At 43.3% G+C, this 21,999-nt stretch overlaps 1 protein-coding gene and 1 non-coding gene across 2 annotated transcripts; both read right to left on the minus strand.

Moving 5' to 3' along the window:
• Positions 1–685: 685 nt before the first annotated feature.
• Positions 686–21,349, minus strand: LOC146195476 (BEN domain-containing protein 5-like). Its single transcript, XM_084596809.1, has 5 exons — positions 21,166–21,349; positions 9,376–9,447; positions 7,347–7,408; positions 5,787–6,009; positions 686–805 (listed from the first exon to the last, which is right to left on the minus strand). Exons 1-5 carry the CDS (start codon positions 21,347–21,349, stop codon positions 693–695), a joined length of 654 nt encoding a protein of 217 aa, XP_084452935.1. The 3' UTR covers positions 686–692.
• On the minus strand, positions 11,696–11,768 carry TRNAL-CAA (transfer RNA leucine (anticodon CAA)). Its single transcript has one exon. It is a non-coding gene; the product is annotated as a tRNA-Leu (tRNA).
• Positions 21,350–21,999: the final 650 nt, after the last annotated feature.

The raw sequence follows: 21,999 nt of genomic DNA on the forward strand, positions 1-21,999 counted from the left end.
GCCAGGCTCCTGACAGTCATCGGCTCTTGTACAGGAATCCCATTACCCGTGCACTGACTGCTTACATCTGACTGGTTGTGTGGTAGCTTCAGTATTTTTTTCCATAACAGCAGAAATGCTGCAACCGGTGTGCATCCTTATAGCAGTAAAGCAGCTCGCCAACTTCAATAACTCTGACTTGATGAAGTGCTTTATTGCCGAATGAGTGGGTTTGAAACCTTGCAGGAAGCTTATGCAGGCCCAGACCGAGGTGTATATTAAATAAATAAATGAACGCAATGCTAACGCGCGACTAACTGCCTAGGAAAGCATACTATGGCAGCATTTCAATGTACGTCATCCTACTTACTTCGTCATATGGGCGCTTCGGAGAGGCAGCGCCACGGTATTTGCTCGCGCCCAATATCACTATACTAGGCAAAAGAAAAGAAATGACAGCGAAAACGTGCAGTGTAATCCAGGGCATGAGTATTTCATACAGATTGTAAGGAAATTTCATTTTAAACCAGCCAAGGGACGAGACACAGGGAAGAAGAGAACAGACAAGGCTGACTACCAACTGAATGTTCCAACTCGCCCACTCATTAACCTTAATTTGTTGCAAGGAAATGTAGCCACGCTTACAAGGTATGCGAGCACATGAGCTTACCCAATCTTTTCATGCACATAAGAATATTGCCTTGAATAGACACTTACCGGCGCAAGTCGCAGCACTTTTGTGCCAGATACCGGGTCACCTTCTTGTGCCGCTTCTCAAGCTCTTCACCCGAGCAGCCCCTCTTCTTTAAATAGTGCCAGAAGGAATCTGCAGACAGGACAATAAGTAACGTATGTCAGTGTGGCTGAGTATAAAAATTATTACTCTGGGCTAATAGCTCTTGAAACGAAGCTTCACACATTTGTGTATAACACTATATTTACGATACACCCAACAAAACAAGAGAGAAAGAGAAGCCCTGCAGCATTTAAAACCCACTGACTTTCTACTCTGCATAGGTTTGGGAATTTAGGAAAAATGAAAGGTGAAGTACAGCCAATTGTACATCATACAAAAAACTCAGCCCCCGAATTTGAGGTAACAGGCATCAAAGTCTTACGTGACAAATGGGATAAAAATTTTATCACAAAGACAGAGTGCATTGATGATGAATGATGAGCAAGGTTGAGTGCTTTTCTAGAACACAGCACCATATAAATAGTCTTGGTCAAATATTTAGGGGAATCCCCCAAGGTGGAGTAGATTCGTAATAAGGAAGTAATTACTCATTGCATCCACCCAAGCGCAGCCATACAGCTACAAAGGAAAGCTATACAGCTTTCTCAGAAACTTCGTAGTTAAAGAAAAATTCGTCCTGATTCGGGAATCGAACCCGGCACCACCGTCTTTCCGGGGCAGTTGCTCTACCGACTGAGCTAACCAGGACAGTCAGCAGAGCAGACGGTAGGGCAAGAGCGAATTGATCTATAACTCGAAGTGGGAATAGTGTTGGTCAAAAATTTAGGGGTGGATGCAATGAGTAATTACTTCCTTATTACACATAAATAGTCAAATGAGCACACTGTGCGTCTATGCTGCCTTTAACAAGATAACTGCCAAATTCACCAACGTGCCTCGACTCGCCGCACTGCCTACACCCTGTGAAGTGGAGAAAACCGCTCCTACACTCAACTGAAATTCAAGAACGCGACTCAGCATTTCTTTTGGCAAGGAGCTCGTCAGGAATCTTTCTCCAACCATCACCTGAGGAAGTGTGAATGGTATATAAAGATGAGATTAGGGCAAAAAGTTAGGTGTGAAATAGCATGCCACTCTATTTAAATGTATATTTTGTCCGGCTGTAACATTTCAAGAAGCTCCACAACGAACCACAGTGTTTGCAGTTTAGTAAAACATCTTTTACATGCTGCATGACAAAAGCAGCAGTGAAATACTGCAAGAAATGCTTACACATCTGGCCAGCTTTGCTGCCAGTGATGTAGTGTCTGTGTAGGTGTTGAGAATAGTATGAAAAACCACCATTCAAATTTCTTGCGAAATTTCTTGCTTGCAGAGGCCAGAGACAAAGCTGAAGATTGAAATTGCTGTCGGTTTATAGGGCCTGTAAGGTCGTCAACAGTGCATGTTTGCTTGGGTTTTTTTGCGTATTTGTGTTTCCTCCCGTTTCGGGGAGCCGGCCCATGGGTTGCGCGGGTGGAGCAGCACCCGTACCCACAGAGGGGGGACCTTTTTCTTATTTTTTGGTTACTGTGTGAAATGTCCCTGCGTGTGCGCGTTGTCTGTTTTATGTCTTTCTTGAGGGGCGGGGGGTACCACGAACTGAAAAGCGTTTGGCCGTTCTGTGTTCGGCCTGTTAGTGTGCGAGGGCCCGAGCGCTGTTGGCGGACCTCATCGACTGCCTATTGGGTGTTCGTACATTTTTTTCTTTGGTATGTGTAAGAGGCAGCCGTAAATCTCGTGTATGTCCTCGAGAGTGGCTTGCCAGTGGTGGAAAGGCCAGGGTTGAGACACTTAGGCGAACTGTATCTCGGCTACGGATTCCATGAAACTGTGAACGGCGGCAGTGGGACGCCAAGGACGTTTTCGCAGAAAAGTGAGACTGCACGAGAACGGCGAGTTGCGGAGGTAGCCTGGGAGTTGCAGCCTGAGCGAGGGAGAAGACGGACGATCTCCCGTACGCTCACTTGGGACAATGGACTGTCCTAAGCCGGAGGGCGACCCAACTCTTGTCTCTTCTGCTCTTTTTCGATTGTGTTGTACGTGTTCATCTGGCCAACCTTTACATGTTAACTAAAGAAGCTTGTTCATTTAATTTGGCCCATTGGAAAAACTGTCCCGGCAAAGCAAGGAGACGGGACTATCAGCAACGAGAAGAAAAAAAAGGAACTTCAAGAAACAACTAAAGAAGTTTACTGGGCCTAAGATTCCAAAGCAATTCAAGCTACAAGGAATGCTATATTGAAGGGTACAGGACAGTTTTCGACCATCTGGTGTTTTGTAGGTTATGCCGCTTCTAGCATTTTGCTTCCATTGAAACGCGACTGCTACGGCTGGGATCGATCCAGCTTCTTTCAGGTCAGCAGGCAAGCACCGTACCACTGAGACACTGCAGCAGCAATAGTGAAATAGACTGCCCAAAAGCAAACAGCCCACTATGGTTGGAGATCAGCTGGGAGCTCTAAGTTAAAATGCACTTGAAAAGCCCGCTTCTCTAAGGGGGGATGAAGGTCTTAAACCTAACTTTTTTAGTTATGGCTAGAATCTCACAAAACTCTGCAATCTGCAAACAGATGTGGTTCGCTCCACTGAGTTCAAAAATGTAATCATAACTGAGCTGGTTGCCGTAGATACAAAGTTCTCTAAACAAAACCCAGAGCACATTTACTGAATTTCAGCTTTATTGAACTTTCTCATTGCATTTTGTTGTTTTTAATTATATGGATTGATAGCTAAACGCCTCTCATACCCAATGACATCCTTCATTTTCCTCAAAGGCACGTCGTCCTCACATATCATACTAGCGTAATGAACCCACCTTTTTCAAGAAAAATTGGTGACAGTTTTGGGGGTAAGGTTGATTATGTGGGCATATTTTTTTTTTGCGAGTCGTCCACTCTCCAATTAATCGGTCATCAATAAAAGCATGCGGTCAGCTGCGATTATGACACCTCGATTTTTTGCTTCAAAAGGTGTTTGCTGCTTCATGCGTTCCAATGATTTGTGGCAGTGGACAGCGCCCACCGAGCCCGATCATGGCATGTACTGATACGGCCTGACTGAATGCAGCGGAGAGTGCCATTGCATTCAGTCCGGCCATGGTCATGAAAACCAGTAGCTTGTGCAACCGCGAGTAGCTGCTAGCTTACCAGTCAAGGGTCCTGACACTGCCAAGCACCCCCCCCCCCCCCCTTTAGTACAAGAGCTTACTTCAAATGATATGCACTTAGATGATATCGCTGTGAAGCATCTTGGTACGCTGCCATGAAAAGCTCTATGGGCTACGACGGCAGGAAACGAAGAGATGCGCACTATAACTTTTTTTAAATTCCCAGCGGCAAAAGTCGGTGGTGGATTCATGATGCGAGTGGGTTCATTATGAGAGTATTTACGGTAAATATATTTGTGGGAGGGGAGGATGGAGGCTATTCGAGGAAAATCTCCCCCTTGTACAAGTGAGCCATGAGCACAAAAGAGCAAAGGAAATAAGGAAACGATGGTTTGGTAATAATAATAAAGAGGTCAGGGGGAGGGGGGGGGGGGCATGTGTTAAGCTACGCTACCACACCGGTTGCCCTCTACACCTCGGGACACCACTGATAGCAATGCAGCAGAGTGGTCAGTGAAATTATATGGATTGCCAGATCCAAGCAACACTTCGCACTGCAGGTGTCGAAACTACATCGACCGTCTCGTTTTCAGAGTTCACAGATGTGGACCACGAGTTGGAACTGTGCGCTGGCCTCACAGATGCAGAAATTATTCACCAAGTGCTTGTGGAGTCTGAGAGACGACGACGACTCACCTACAGCAGCGCAGCCGACGCAAGCTGAGCTGATGCAAGCGGTCGCATCCGTTTCGTCGGCTTACGGTGACACTACGACTCTCGCCGAAATTCAGGCGGACCCGTTAACACGGAAACGGAGCGTGGTGCGGAAAAGAATTCATGACTTTTTCAGGACTCAAAGTAATAATAGGCGAATAATTGAGCTTTTTTGGTGCACACTTGTTTTTTCGGACATTTTCGCGGTTTGTTGAGAGTCCGGAAAATCAGTCATCGACTATATAGCCCACAGGAAAGTTTGAAAAAATTAGTTTTTAAAAATGGAGTGAAAGTTACAAGCATTTTTTTTTCTGGAGGGGAGGGGGGGAGGAGGTACAAGCGGTGGTCAACAATAACCCACATCCCAGAGCATAGTCTCTTTATTCTCCACGCCATTGGTCACGCTTTGTTTAGCCAGCGGCTGTTGCGCATTTGACAGGTGCTGTCTTACACTAGTCAACTCAGTTGCACAGTTGGCCTGCTTTGTGTTGGCACCATGAGTGTGATTCGGCAGCAGTGTTTCACATTGAAAGAGAAGCTAGAGATTATAGCCACTGCGGAAGAATCGGCAACAGAGCTGAAAAACAACATCGCCCATTTTTTAGCAGTTTAGGAACCGCGTCTTCCCTTAATAGTGCCATATAAAGAGCAGTGTGATGAACTAGAAAAAAGAACTAGAATTAAGGCATCGATCAGCTACAACTAAGCTCAGTGGCAGTGGAAGGTGCGCACATCAGAGGCTATCCACAGTCATGCTCGCAGAACAATATCTTGCTATAAATTCCGTGCCGAATGAACTGAGGCCGTCACTCAGCCGTCGGTAATCATTTCCCTGCATCCATAATGTTTACGGATTTATTTAATAGTTTTGTTTACAGATTGAACATAATCCACACTGCTATGTCCAACAAATCTACAGGCAAACTGGTGGTCTAGATAGTGTTGCTGCAACTTCGAGGTTCCCAATGAAAACCTGACACTTTTCCTTAACTTGAGGAGTAACTCGAGTGGAGGCTGGCTTCTGAAATACAAAACAGACCTCGAGAGCTACTCGGAGTAGAAGTTAGAGTACAGGTGTGTTTATATCAGCAGCATAGGACCTAATATACAAAGCAATGAATCGCATTGTAAACAAAACAAAAACTATTGGATACTTGGTACGAACTGATAATAAAATGCATGCAGTTGAAAGTAGATTTACTAGAATACACGGTGCACTATAGGCTAGACCAACTGTTTTTGGCTTACCTGACACTGAAGCCACCTTCATGGGGGAGAGTGGTGGGTACGTCTTCGTCGCCCCCTTAGAAATAGCGTTGTTGGACAGTGTGCCTGTGAGACTTCTCTCCGCCAGCACCTCACTGCCCCACAGGCAGACTGCCAACTGCTTACAGAAGGTGGAGTCCATGGGCGAATTTTGTAGTCGCTCCCATGTGCCACTGCTGAGGTAATTCCCATGACCCTCATGGACCTGAAGAACAGATAAGAGCATATTACAAATGGTTTGTAACATTGTCTTAAATGCCAGAACTCATCTGACCTACAATTCCTGTATAACGAGCATACCTGTGTTTGTGTCCTATAAGGTAAAGCGAAAAGAGTGTAGAAATGTATGAAGATAGAAATTACAATTTTTATTGCGAAAGCAATACTACTCTAGGTTTCGAGCCTTCAGCGTAACACGCCGGTAGCGACGTCACACCCCACGTGACGCACGGACTGGCAAGAGCTGCCAACTTGGGTCTCTCATTTTACATGGGACGGTTATGTCAGAATCAGCCTGCTAGGACCCTGGCATTCACGGTACCCCTATAGGCCACTAAGGCACGTTCATACGGCTTGGTTAGAGCGGGGCTTGAGGAAGAAGAAAAAGAGAACTCTCAGTCACCTGCAACTAATGCTTTCACTCAATATTTGATTCAGCAGCGTTGAATCCTTGTAATTTTTTATTCGATTTCTGAGTAACAGAAGAGTCCTTTAATGCTCACTGTCATGAAATTCGTCTGTAACGCTATGGGAGGGCTTGTCTCATGGCTGCTGCACCGCAATGCTGCTGGGCAGTGAAGGGCACCAGTAGAGCTGAACACTGTTGCAACCAAGGAGCAAGCCCATTAGCTGTTCATTTGACAACCAATTTGCTGTTTACTGTACTTTCCATTCAGGTAATGTAACTGATGTACACATGAGACCACGTCAAGCACATTTTTACGTATCTGCATGCATAAGAGGAGCGACCGATGAAACTTTTGCTGGTCCCCTGCCCTCAAGCAATGGAATGAAGCTGGTGAGGGAGACGAAGCGGGCATTAGTGGGGCAAGAACAGGTGGGTTCCCCTTTGCCTTGAAATATGTGTGCATTTTTGGAGAACATTTAATATTTTCAGACCCAAATAACCAGCACCAGCCCCCTTCCTTGATGCATAGACAAAAATAGTAGTACTATTTGCAAGTGATTTCAATGATTACGGGGATGGATTCAGAATTTCACACCTGGCGTTGGCTGCGGTAAGGTATTGCATATAACATAGTACTCGTGTACTATAGCCCACACGAAAGTTAAAAAAATTAGTTCTTAAAAATGGAGTGCAGGTTATATGCACTTTTTTTTTTGGGGGGGGGGGGCGGAGGAAGAAGGCGATGGTCGACTATAACCCACATGGCGAAAGCAATGAACTACACTCTTTGCCTTGACATTAAAAATTTCAATGCTTCTGAAGGCTGACTTTATAGTATGCCCTAAGAAAGAATCTTTTTCTTCCCCTTCACAGACAACAAAGTAGAAGATGAAGAAACTGGCAATACTGCTTACCTCTCCTACATCATTCAGGTCCCGAACAGTTGTGTCGATTTCTCGTGCTGCAGGCCCAAGAGCTGCACAAAAATAGGAAAAATCATAAAAAAAATTATTCTTTTATGGGCTGAAAAGACTGCATCATTAAGTGCTATATAATTTTATCCAGTACATAGCAGGCACTCATTTGCATCGATTTATGCTTACATTCACATGGTGGTAATAGCGATCTGGAAGACAGTGAAAGGCTTTCAACAGAATTCTCTAGCAGGCTGAGTGTGCGCACAGTTAAAACGCACTAAAGAGCATTCTGGAAAACTTTGTTCTCGCTTTGATTTTTTGGGCTACCATGCATAAAAAGCTTTCGGGACTGACAACAGCTAATTGAGCCCACGGAAATTAAAATACCTGAGGACTCTGCTTTTCATAAAGCTCTGGCCACAGGGGGATGTGCTCCACTGCCTGCTCCAGTGGAAGAGCAGGCTTCCCTTCTTTACTTGTGATGCATCACTCATCATGTTTCCCCTTTCTCAAAGTCCTATGTCTGCCCCACTTCCCAGTTTTGCAATCCCACCACATCCATGGATCGAGATTTTTTTGTGTGACCTGTGGGACACCATCGTGCTTTGTTGAAATGTTGTTTGGATTGCGAGAGCATATATTCCATATATTTTCACCGATCACTCAGCTGTATTGCTATCAGTGGTTTCCTGGGGTGTAACGAGCCCCCCCCCCCCCTTCTTGACCCTGTTTATTATTATTATTACCAAACCATCGTTTCCTTATTTCCTTTGCTTCATTTGCTCTTTTGTGCTCATCGCTCACTTCTACCAGGGGGAGATTTTTCTCCAACAGCCTTCACCCTCCTCTCCCACAAATATATTTACCCTAAATACTCGCGTAATGAATCCACTCGCATCAGGAACCCACGACCGACTTTTGCCGCTGAGAATTAAAAGAGGCTGTAGTGCGCATCTCTTCGTTTCCCTACTCGCGGTTGCACAAGCTGCTGGTTTTCATGACCATGGCCGGACTGAATGCAATGGCACTCTCCGCTGCATTCAGTCCGGCCGTGTCAGTACACGTCATGATCGGGCTCGGTGGGCGCTGTCCACTGCCATAAATCATTGGAACGCATGAAGCAGCAAACACCTTTTGAAGCGAAAAATCATAATAATAATAATAATAATAAGTCAAGGTGTTGTAATTGCAGCTGACTGCGTGCTTTCATTGATGACTGATAAAATAGCGGACGACTCGCAAAAAAAAAAATCCCACATAATGAACCCTACCCCCCAAATCTGTCATCAATTTTTCTTGACAAAGGTGGGTTGATTACGCTAGTAAACACGGTATATCTTGCACAAGCTGAAAAGAAAAGGAGAGGGTATGATGCATATATTTCTGAAAGAGGCGCACTTGTGAAGAAATAGACTAAGTGGTTTTTGACGGACATGATGTTCTGGATTGCTGCGCTAAAAATAAAGGGGCGCATAAAAACCACAAAAAATGCAGATTTGAGTCTAGAAACACATGGACAGATAGTCGCACAAATAGCTGAAATGTGCATTGAGCCGCCGCCAATGAGTACTCCTTCAGGCGAGCATAAATAGTTTCTTGTGTCTGAATCATTTATCAGAAAGATGAACTGTGCCTTTTTTGAAACCTCCATGACACACCCCACAAAACTTAAAGTTTTCGAATTTGACGAGCATTTTTGCATTGTGTATGAGAGCACATCAATGAGACAACCACAAATGATGCAGGGAAGACGTCCCTTGAATGCCCAAGAGGTCACCTTTCAAGTCGGAACATGTTCTGAAGGTTACCCACAAGACCACAACATCCAATCAGAAGTAAACCTGCTTGCAGTCATTGATCTTGGTATTCAGAGAAACCACACTTCAAATTATATATTTGATTTCTATTTCCAAGGCATTAATACTGGTTTGGAAAGCATGGAATAAATTCACCCAAAAACAGCTGTTTAACATATTTCTAAGCTCTATTTCAAGTTTCCTTCAGCACATTATGAGCAGAAACATACCTTTCGACCGTCTTGCTCCCTGCTGTGGGCAGGACTTGGCAGCAAAAGGAGCTTCGCACCCCGAGATGTTAACTGTTCATGGAGCAAAAATGACACATTAGCCTGAGCACTGAAATATCTTACACACAAAAGGACGTTTCAAATGAGGAGCAGTAGCACAGCATTCCTACACTTTGTCAGAGTAATACGATAATCTTAAAAGTGACAGAACACTTCACATGGCCTCAATTAACTCGCCAGTGTGGCAAGAATTATTCATGGCCTGTCAAGCCAACAAATGTTTTCACTATGAAAACAAGCCATCAATGTATATTGTGCACCTGACGCCCCTTAATAAAGACGCAGTGATGTGATTGGCTCAGATCACTTTGACGCAGCCAAAAGAGCCTTCTGGCACAGATATACAAAAACATTTTCCAGTGCATAAGTTGCATTTTTTAGACTTTTTGTCGTGTGCAACTAATATAAAATGAAAAATGGCATGACACCATAAATCATATTTTGTTCCAAGTAGAGTGAGAATTGATTGATTGATAAACTTTATTGGGGGAAATTGGGGTTAGGGGTAGTGAGCTCGTTATTTCGAACCTCACAAATTGATATTTCTAGATAATCCGAACTGCATGACATGGTCTGCGCAAGCTTCAAAGGAGTCAATGCAAAGCATAGACCATTCATGTGAGCCTGAATGAATGAATTTGAAATGATCTATACACCCCTGAATCTGGGCTGCCTGCACATGAGGAAACCAAGGAATTCTGGCAATATGTGGGCGCAAACATAACGAGGCATAAAGAAAAAGAAGACACTAGATGTGCACTATTCTTATAACTCGTTTACCGGAAAAGTGCACATTGGTTCAAATCTAGTGACGCAATCAAAGACAAAAATGATTTTATTATATTTAAACAAATGTGCTCTTTGTCAATAAACCAGCTGTGAGAACGGTGTATGTCCTGTGTTTTCTTTTCCTTTGTGCCTTGTTATGTCTGCACTCATATATTTCCATTATGAACAACTTCCACTAGCTCCACCTTCCTTACTAAACCAAGAAATGCTCTCGCGAGGCTGTACTGTTACTTTGGAGGTATGGAGAGGGCAAATATGCCAGGGGGAGCTCGGAGCAAAAGACGAAGTGAATCGGCTCCGCACTCGCAGGACGTACCTGGAACTCGGACCGTGGAATTTCACCTCTACCGGCTCAGTTAAGCTAGCCCCAGTCACCAACATCGTGACAGATCTGGTGGAGGTGAGTTCCGATATCCCATACCCCTCCGCTAAGCAGGAGTGCTAGTCATATATTAGAGGAAACGCCTGCTCGCCGCACCAGCCGCAAGCAACGAGGCCTACCACCCAAGCTTTCCCCATCGGCCATGACTACCGGCAGCCACGACATAGTTGCAATACAGACCGTTTACAGAGAGTAGTTCCACTCTTCCTAACAGGTGGAGCCACTGGGACAGCTGTCATTGCTGGCCTTCGGAACGCATCGGCGTGCAGTGCAAAGTGCTGCTGCGCATCTTGTGTAAGAATGCCGGCTGACTGTTAAACACCACTGCTTTGATGCAGGTGTCATCTGTATTGTCGAAGTATTCTGCGAGGAAGTAGAGATAATGACCCTGTTGTTTATTGGCGGAAGAACAGACTATACTTTCTACATAAGGTGCACATCATGGCCTAGACCACCGTTTTTCTCGGAGGTCTATCACGAGTTCATATTCCTTTTTGGGACAAGAAAGTGCCTGTGAATTGTAGAGAAAGACTATACCTGACGCACCAGGTCATTTTAGCACCAGCAGTACCCATAAGAATGCAAGAACGACCCTGACCTTTTCTGAGTAGTTGTACATTGTGTCTTTGCACTGCTGCCACGATATTTTCGCAGGGCATTAAGAGGTACCTTGACGTGGCTAATAACGTCTATGCATTCATAAGAACTGATTGTGCAGAGAAGGAAACTCAGTGTGGGCATATCAGTGAATCTGCTTACTTTAGTTAGGTACTGTTCCCAGAGATTTGCGGGATCGAATCCCGGCCTCGGCAGCTGCTTTTCCCTGGAGCCAAAAACTCAGGAGCCCGTGTGCTGTGCAATATCAGTGCACGTTAAAGAACCGCAGGGGATGAGAATTTTCGCAGTCCTCCACTCATAACCTGAGTCATTTTGGGTTGTTAATGAAGAAAAAAAGCTAACAGTTGGCGAGGCCAAGGAAAGCATTGGGGACTGTACTTTACGTCTTTTTTTTTCCTTCGGTAGTCGCATAAATTAGTAATGTAATCTGTTTAGGCGAAAGATAAACACAAAGTAGAAGGAAAAACAATGTACCGATGGTGGGAACCGAACCCACGACCTCCGAATATTGCGTCCGGTGCTCTTCCAACTGAGCTACATCGGCCGCTGTCCCACCTGCTACTTTCTTGGGTATTAATGTTGCCTGTATACGAACCTTGAGAGTGTTCACCAGCGCCACCCTCAACCACAGCGGTGGACGTGGAACGTCTTGTGTTACCGACAGCGGCACGTATAACGTGATCTAGAGCGAGGGCGGAAACTGTGCTAGAACCCTCTTACGCTACCTATGGCTTCAAGACTGCCAGAGCCGAGACCCCCCTAAGCTACAAGCAGATAAATGAAGGGGAAAGAAGGGTGCTCGTCATAATACATGAAGGAAAAAAACTAATAGTCGGCGAGGCCAAGGAAAGCATTGGGGATTGTACTTTACATCCTTTTTTTTTACTTCGGTAATCGCATAAATTAGTAATGTAATCAGTTTAGGCGAAAAATAAACACAAAGTAGAAGGAAAAACAACTTACCGATGGTGGAAATCGAGCCCACGACCTCCGAATATAGCGCCTGGTGCTCTTCCAACTGAGCTACATCGGCCGCTGTCCCACCTGCTACTTTCTTGGGTATTAATGTTGCCTGTATACGAACCTTGACAGTGTTCACCAGCGCCTCCCTTAACCATAGCGGTGGACGTAGAACGTGATCTAGAGCGAGGGCGGAAGCTGTGCTAGAACCATCTTACACTACCTATGGCTTCAAGACTGCCAGAGCCTCACAAACCAAACCAAGCTTAGACAAGCACTGCTGCAATACATGCAATAACTGCTGCTTGTATAAAACTAATGCATGGGTTAATGATAAATTTACCATGATAAGATTTTTTATATCCCCGCTTGCTTGGGCTGCCTACTGTGGGTTCTGAATTTCTGTGCAGTTTCCAGTCACTTTTGCCCGAGCACAGGTGAACACCACTGAGTGCCTGATGTGGTCTTCAATAGTCTTTTGAAGCCAGGACGTTTACAGGAGGTAAATTATACCTTATCAATTGTCAGGGATTACACGCGCGTCCATATAGAGTAGTAAATATTGTGCACATTGTTAAATGGTGAACATTCATAATGCGTCTCAGCCAACACCGTCTGAACATGCGTTCGCTCTTTGCGCAAGAAAATTTAAAAGAAAATATGCTTGAAGGAATAACGAGTTTGTAAACAGAAAATCATGTTTTTCACAAAGAGCGCTAGAGAGGGAATTGATAAAAAAAAAGCCGACGGCTGACGGGTTTGTCGAAACGTTCTAGCCAATTCAGACAGTTAGGAGGACGCAGAAAGTTAATTATGTGGTTAAATTAAACATTTCTTAGCACCTACACATACTATTGGCATTCACATGAAATTTTTTGGCTGTCTATAAGCTCACTGCCCCCAGAGATAGAGGGTACGTCGCACCGTGCCGCTGAGTACCAGTGCGCCGGAAGCCATCAAACCAGAATGCCGGTTATGGCGAAAGGGTCACGTGATCAAATATGGCAACGCCCATGCACTCGCACTGTAAAGGGTCTATACAAGCACAGTGATGGTTGAGGGTGGAAATCACATGCGTCGTAGCATCTTGCTGTGCCACAGCCAATGTAGATTTCCCCCGCATCTGTCCACGTAGCATTTTCATTCTTACAGCGTACCGAAACTTTCTGCATGTCACGCGCTGCTCCTTGTTTCTGCGGTAAAGCCTCCTCACATGCAATTCCACATGCGAGGAAGCACAAGTGGAACCATTTTGGACTATGAAAGAAGCCGTAGAGAACTGCCATTGTGGAGGAGTTTTGTTTCCACCACTTCCAGTGGCTAGCACGAATTGAAACATTTAATGGAAGTGTGAGAGACTGTTGTTGTGAAGTAGTGTTTGCCTTGAAAAGAGACAACAGTTGCCTAGGTCTCACAAAACAAATTGCTAATGTGTAAACAAATTTCAGCAGTCTTGTGGAGCCATTCAATAACTCAACATTCAGATGATTAGGATTTTTTTCCACTCGCTTGAAGACCTAATAAACAACATTTTACTCTGATTGCCTCTTCATTGCCCACCACTTTGATCAGAAGCGGATATACCAATCCTGAACAGCATTTTTTTCCCCTGAATACTGCTTTCTGTTTCATGAATTGCTATTGCGGATGACCTGCTTGATGGGTAATGTCGCCTGGGAACCAAGGTGTACAACAAACGAGGCACAATTGTATGAACAAATGCAGTAATTTCAATGAGAATATCTACCTGACAATAGTCAGTGACAAAACCATTCATTTCAAGAAAAATCAATCTGGCTTGGCTGCACTCCACTTAGTACAATAGCAGCAGCTGGATGGCAGTGAAGTGATGAAATTATGTACATTTCACACTGCTTCAAAAGGACAATAAAGCATTAACATTAAAAATAAAATAGCAGCAAGGCTGCAGTTAAAAATTCTGCACTAAGGTGAACAGCACGATGTCTAACATGCAAAAAGCACAAAAAGTTGATACCTGTTGTCTGTGGCAGTATCACAGTTGGTCCAGCTTGCATGGGACTGCTGATTGTGGTCCCAGATGGATGGCTGGGAACTGAAAATTTGTTGAGTTCATAAAACATTTAATTTTTAGTGAAAGTAAAAACTTCATTCTGTTCCTAAAAGCTTCGTTCAGCTTATGGAAAAACAATTTGGCTAGGCTGGACCCTGTTCAGAACAGCAGCAGTAATGTAGTCTTTGTCAAAAGGGTAGATAGAGCCCAAGAGGTCTGCTTCTGGGTCACTTCGTGCACCTTGTATGTACTTCAAGTGTTCTGAATCTCTAACGGTAAGAAGAGGTTTTGTCTTACTCTCTCTGATGAGGACCTCTACTAAAGCTATTTCAGTGCCACTATAAGCCTCAAAAGCCAAGCCCTTGGGCTCCACGCTTTTGACAAAGGCTGTACATTTCAAGCTGCTTAGTGTGGACAAGTTAGAGCTGTAACATAAAATTCTTAAAATTGCAGCAAGGCTACAGTTAATATCAATTCTGCACTAAGGTGAACAAAACAAGAGAATCTGAAATGCATACAAAGTTGATACCTGATGGTTCCAGCTCGAGTGCAGCAGATGGAGCCTGCGGAAGATTGCCGCTGCTAGTGGTGCTTTCAGTTGTCTCAGAAGCATACCCGGCCACTTAAAATTTGATGAGCACATAAAGAGCATTTCATTTCTAGTGAATATAACATCTTTTAAATGCTATTTATTTTAAAATAAATTTATGCAACTAGACTTCGTTTACTTCATGTTCTGCCTGGTTTAGCACTATCTGTATCTAAACTGTGCCTTCCATCCAACGGTGTTATTTAGCCCCCCCCTCCTCCTCCCTCCCTTTTCTGTATCAGTAAATTAAAATGGAACTGACAAATGTATTTTAAGTACCCAATTTTTCCAGTGGAATGGAAGACTTACACCTCTATTACAAGGTTCCTTGAACACCACTTTAGTTCACTGTCACTACTTCAACTGAATAGAAGTTAGTGGCATTAAACAGCAATGCCAAAAGCCATTGCGATCTGAACTGCACACCAGTTTGAAGTCAATGGCCTGAGATAAACAGGTCAATTGATATTATTGAGGCCAATGAAGCCATCACACTGGCGACTGCTTTTTTTTAATTTAAAGGTGCAAAATCACAAGCTCACACGCAAGGAAAGAACCGGATAGAGCACCTTGTGTGTGTGCATGTGGTTTTGGTGCCTTTAAATTTAAAATGAACAGGCACCAACTAGCCCAACAAGAAGTTCTCTTTACTCTAACCAAATCAAGTGATAGGTCGCCACCATAACTAGTACAAATCCTAATCTACATCTTTCACTAATCGAATGAGCGCAAACACTCAATCTGGCACCTAAAGAATGACAGCTGAACAGTGTAGTTAAACATGCTTCTACTTGATCAACTTCACATTGTGTGATGTTCAGCCATGGCATACACAGAGCACAACATTTAAGCATAAATCTCAATTGAATGAAATAAAGTATGGAATGAATATTTAAAGTAAACAATACCAGAGTTCAAGCATTTTTTCATAAATTGCCTGCACACAGCATAATCACGTGACCCAGAGGTTGAACAGTTTTGCTGACTGTATAGAGCAACTGCAGAAAAATGATGTCCAGCCCATCATTTGGAAAGCAACTGCCAGTCAATTGCATGGTACCTAAAACTGCTTTCGTAACAGAGGTATTAATTTTTAGGGCTCTAAATAATATACAGAAACACTGCAAAAGATCTAGCGATAAACTGTTCTTATGCATTGCAATTCTAGGAACCACTCTCAGAAAGTGCAACTACAGCTTATCAGATTATAACTACATGCCAGCAAAATTTATGCGCTAAATTTAATGTGACCTGTCAGATAGTAATTAGATGGCTTTAGTAAAGAGCAACATCCATTTGGGTACCCATGCTTAAAATTGTTATGGTACAGTGACGTATGCCTTAGTGGATCATGGACACTGCTTTATCCAAATCATATAAAGAACTGCAATGCCACCTAGCCCTAAAACCTCAATGCATTGTTTTGACAATGTGAATAGACCACAGCTTTGCATTGAAATGTGCACTGGAGAAGCGGTAAACTATGACAAGAGAAAATATTGAGTCTGCGGTGCACAAATCAGCAATATCCCACAGAGCTGCGGCCACATGGTCGGGCACATCAATAATGCTAAGCATCCAGGTAGAAAGGAAGAAGATGGTTTGCACGGTACGAAGAACTGAACAAGGGTAAATAGGGTACGCCTCAGTTCGCAGATGAGCCAATGTTTCGACAAGTGGACTTGTCTTCCTCTGGGCAAAACGATCAACTGGCAGGGGTTTAAATACACTTTTGCTTCCGAAGAAGAAAAGCTGGGGAGGGGAAAGTGGGTGCGAAGAAAATGGGTCATGAAGTGAAAGAAAAAAGAAAAAAAAAATCTTCAGTATGTATTTATCAGCCTGGAACCGGGGATTCTGTGGTCTGCAAAACAAGTACAAGCGGCAGTAGCAGGAAACACTACAATACCAGGTAGATTATTAGTCACCACTTAAGCAGGTTTGGTGCAGATACACCTTACAAAGGGACAGGCTAGGCAAAGGGCCCTGATAAGGCATATAATCCGGAGCCATATGCTGTTCGGACACTGGGACTGCATCATCGTTCACTCCTCGATTTCATTGCATCAGCCAACCTTTTTCCATTTATTTTACCACACCCTTCATCCATCATAACATTCCTTTTATGCCCTGAGGCAATAAACTTCGCAAAAAAAATTCTTAAAAAGTAGGGGGGAAGGGGGGAGTACGAAGTCGCAGGATAATAACCGCACAGTGAACCACAACTGACAAAAAAAAATCATCTTAATAATCATCACACTAGCATTAAATTCACTTGTCGGTCGTCGCAATTAAAAGTCGACTTTCTCGACACCACGGTGTCAGTGGAAAATGAAAAACTTAAAACTTCTTTGTACAGAAAGCAAACGGATAAGTAACAATACCTAGAGTTCACGAGTGATCATTCGAGACATTGTAAGCAAGGAATATTTGTAGGACAGGCGACACGGCTTACAAGACTATGTAGCGATGATAGTGACTACCTAAACGAACTATATTCATTGAAAGCAACACTAATCTATATACTATCCCTGTAACTCTTTTAATATGGCCTTCGAGAAAGCAAGCACATTAAACCGCAGTGATGTGCTCACGAAACGACCAAAGGCCAGCACTGAATGCCAGCCTTCTTTTGTAACTAAATGCTCCAATGCCCTCCCAAACATAAACAATATTCTGCGGAAATACCATTCCATACTAACCTGTAATGAACGCCTCAAGAAAATATTTCCGGAAGCACCAAAGGTAACATACAAGCGTAACGCAAACCTCAGAGATATTCAAGTACATTCTAAACTCGACAACAAGCATCAAACACAACCACACCCTTGTTCTCGACCTAGATATAAGATGTGTAGTCATATACAAAAAGACACCACGGTTAAAAGTATTGCAAGCGATTTTACTTTTCACATAAAATCAGGCTGTAACTGCACATCTTCAAACGCTATCTACCTTTTAGATTGCTCCTTCTGTCATAAACAGTACATCGGAGAGACAGGGCAACCAATGAACATACGGCTTAATGGACACCGGGAGGTAGGCAAATACCTCCCGAAAGCAGTTTTCCAGCGTTTAAATCAGAGAGACCATAAGTTCGAAGAAATTAAATTATTTATTCTCCACTCAGGCTTTAAATCTGCAAGACCGAAAATATAGAGAGGCATATCTAATTCATAAATTTAGAACATTGGAACCAGCAGGATAAATATATCTAAGGGAGCGTTAGAATCCCTTAGGTATATTCCCTCTGCATCATAACTATTCGGGAAAACAATCCCACATAGCGTTAATTGTACAGTTTATTCACAATGCATGCGCACTATATTCCCTTCCGCAATAGCATAACCTTACATATTCCTCTAAACACATTTCCTTCTTATCATTTGCTGCTTGCATTCGTCCTCAAACATTTTTTTTTTCATGTCAGTTGCGGTTCTCTGTGCGGTTATTATCCTGTGACTTTGTACTCCCCGCCCCCTTTGCAGAAAGTTTTAAGAATTGTCCCCCTTAGATATATGCCTTATCAGGGCCCTTTGCATAGCCTGTCTTTTTGTAAGGTGTATCTGCACCAAACCTGCTTAAGTGGTGACTAATAATCTACCTGGTATTGTAGTGTTTCCTGTTACTGCCGCTTGTACTTGTTTTGCAGACCACAGAATCCCTGGTTCCAGGCTGATACTGAAGATTACATACTGAAGATTTTTTTTCTTATTTCTTTCACTTCATGACCCATTTTCTTCGCACCCACTTTCTCCTCCCCAGCTTTTCTTCTTCGGAAGAAAAAGCATATTTAAACCCCTGCCAGTGATGATCGCTTTGCCCAGACGAAGACAAGTGCACTTGTAGAAACGTTGGCTCATCTGCAAACTGAGGCATACCCCATTTTTCCTTGTTCAGTTCTTCATACAATAATGCCAAGGTTTCATGAATGCATAGCACCTCTGTTTATTTTATACTTTCTTTAGCAAATTAAAATTATACATCTTTGATTTCCTGACATTGTAGTGTTAATTTTTGCAGCATGAGAGAATATTTTCATTACTGCCAGGATCTGTTTTTAAACGCTTTTGGTCAATGTGGGTTCCTTGCATTGAAATTAAAACAGCCTGATCGAATTACAGTGAACATAATCAACAACTGGCCACTTTCATCCTAAACATGCACTATATGACACCACTGTTGCACAGTTTTGGCAGTATAGCATTGGCCTCACCCGGCCAACGACAATAATGTGCAACCAAGCTCAGCTCAAGTAACAAACCAATGCCTTGTAAGCAAGTAACAGTTATTCCATATTTGTATTACCAACAATTGCTCAGATGCATCTGCTCACTTACTCGCTCTGTTGGCTCCATGTATGTTAGCTGGTGGTGCATCCTTAGGCAGCAGATGAGTGCTGAGAACGCTTTCTCGGCAACATTCTGATATGAAGGCATTCCACGAGAAGTTAAAATGGAGGAAAAAAGAATAGCGGTTTTCAGAAAATGAAAGGTGCAGCAAATGTTTTACTCTTGGGCCAATACATTGATCATGCTATTGAGGAGGAAGGAGGGAGCTAGCAAAAGAAGGAAGATATAAGTGCACGGACATCACAGACACAGGTAACTCAAAGGGAAGCACGTTACAGAACATACTAGGCCCAACAAGCAAGAGATGCTATCTGTTGACCTTAAAAACTTCTCTCCGACATTGCTCCTTGGAGCACATCGTCCTCGGCTGCTCTTTTTGCAGAAACTTTATGTTTGGAATTTAGTTTCGGCTGAAATAGAAAGAAGCTTGCAAATCAGATGTCAGTGGTCCCCTGTAATGGGGTCTGTTGGATTTGTCCCGCTGTCTCAGGAGTATGCTTCTCGAAACAAAGTTGTTCTCAAGGCGATGCAAAATGAGAAGGGTAGGTGGCTGCCTGTCTGTTGGCTAAGCAATGATGTTCTTTAGCCATTAAATAAGATACCTATCTCACCTGCTTTTGACATTGCACAGTGATCGACAGAAGTTTGTGAGATGGCGCGTGAAGAAAAAGTTATAGCGGTGCTGTCAGGCACAGCATATGAATGAGATGAACAGACATGCATTTTACGTCTGCTTGAGTAATGCGATCTGACCGGCTGGTGAAGCAACATAGAAGCGAATTTTGTTTCTGTAAATCTGCATCCCGTAAATTTTCGTCCATGACTGCATATGCATGCAAAGTGATTGCTGCCTCTTTCCGCACTCTGCTTTGCCACAGAGTGCTGTATTGCCAGTTGCTCGACATCCACATGATACTGTTATGAAATTTTAAGGGCAACAGTGTGAAAGACATAGAGGAAAGAAGAAGCACAGGATGAGCACTTATCCTGTGTTTTCTCTTTTTCTGTTCACATCTCTTATGCTGTTGCCCTTAAAATGTATCGCCAACTCACCTGTTTAGTTTAACCAGTGTGAGTGAAGGTACCCAGAGGTGAAAAAGTGAAATAATGGGAAGACGATAACACCAAGTAATTGCTATAGATCGAGCTTACTGCAATTTAAAATGCTTGGCTGTATGGGAGCAAAATTAGTAGTTTTTCCACCTCACGTCTTCATGTGGCAGTCCCACTGCTGCTCTATAAGTTTATTCATAGTCAAAATATGACCATAATTTCCTTCACTCACTTCCATACTTAACAGCATGATGTTGTACTCCCTTGTGAGGTACAACTCTCGTACTGGTTCACTTAATCGGCTTGACAAGCTTAATATGTTCTTCCTAACATTTGTTTTGTCGTGTGCTACAGTCGAAAATACAAGACTGTGCCTTACTTCAATGCTAAGAACAAAACGAGTCTCACAATTATTCAGCTGCACACTCTGCATTGAACTGCGCTGCTTGAATTTTCTTATTGCATGAATTTTCATAGCAAGGGTGTTACCGTGTTTTCAAAGGATGGTTAACCCGTGCTTTTTGCCCGGTTCGATATATTTTTGTTAGTAGAACAGAATTATAACTTCACTACGGCCAATATCACACGTAAAGTATCAACGGACAAGGCGTGGACTACGTGCAGGCATATTTCCTTGCAATAGGATGCACACCTCAAAAGTTAATTATGACCTGTGAAATATGACCCCACTGTAACTGTTAAAAACTCCACAGGTTCGGCGATAATTGATTTACTGACTCCTGCAAGCTAAATGCATGAAGCTCCGTAAGAAATTAAAAAAAAATCAGACCTTCTTTTGTGGTGGGCCCACGCTTCCCGAACTCTTGCGCGCTGTCATACGGCGGTTAGCGCGCCAGGTTTTCATTTCTCCTTCTGTCTCTGCGATTTTCAACATACAATAATAACTAAGGGATGCCAAGACAATGTTCAGGAATGCTTCAAAGCATCGTACACTTACCCGCCATGTGAATTAGCCGCGCTTTGTAATATCCTCCTCGAGTGTGTTCGTCTCCTTCCCAGAACACGTCGTACAGCTTCCCACGCTCGAAATCCTCAATATCATGAGGTTTAAAACCTTTGACATCGTGGTCTGTGACGACGTACTTTTTATCCTCTCCGTCGTATTGAATGAGAACGAGCATTTCCTTGACAAAAATGACCTCGCACGACAATAAAACAACAGCAAGACTATGGCGGTGCCAGAAGCGCCCGAGGCGGTAAAAACATAAAACACAAAGACGGATTCAGGTACGGATATGTCTGTGGCTAGTTAGGGCTTGGTTATGGCAGAAAGCCAAAACAAGGAAAACCTCCCTACCTAGAGCGAAACCAAAACATTATGGAGACAAACTTATTCCATGCTTCTCAAGCACTCTCAAGTAATGCGTTGGACATTTGACATGACCTTTTTTTCTTGTTTGGGCATTTTAATTTGCTGCCTTGGAAACAATACAAAAAACACGCAGCAGATAATCAGCAGTGTGCACTCAAGCAGTTCGCGAAATGCCCCAAATATCCGAACAGTTTAAACACTGAAAATGTTCTTCTATTCCAGCAAAAAAAAAAATAAATAAAAAAAATTGTCAAAAATATGTGGTTCCAACCTAGCAAGCTAAAGCTATTTGCGTCAAATGCTTTTGGCTCCTTTTACCCGCAATGCATAACGAACGGACACGGGGAACACAGGAAACGAGTTGGCTCACAGTATAGCTCGAGGTTATGTCAGCCGAGCAGTGAGCCAGGTTGATTCCCCCAATTTCTCGAGAGATGGACTAATCTCATTTTATGACTG

The sequence above is a fragment of the Amblyomma maculatum genome, chromosome 3 (genome assembly GCF_055883805.1).
Source record: "Amblyomma maculatum isolate TAMU_Amacu chromosome 3, ASM5588380v1, whole genome shotgun sequence".
NCBI classification, from domain to species: Eukaryota; Metazoa; Arthropoda; class Arachnida; order Ixodida; family Ixodidae; genus Amblyomma; species Amblyomma maculatum.

Coding starts and splice junctions, on each gene's coding strand:
- LOC146195476 (XM_084596809.1), bottom strand. CDS start 21,349: ATGCTCGTTCTCATTCAATACGACGGAGAGGATAAAAAGTACGTCGTC. Junction 6,010..7,346: donor ACCTGAATGATGTAGGAGAG/GTAAGCAGTATT, acceptor TCTGTTCTTCAG/GTCCATGAGGGTCATGGGAA. Junction 806..5,786: donor GAAGGTGGCTTCAGTGTCAG/GTAAGCCAAAAA, acceptor TCCTGTCTGCAG/ATTCCTTCTGGCACTATTTA.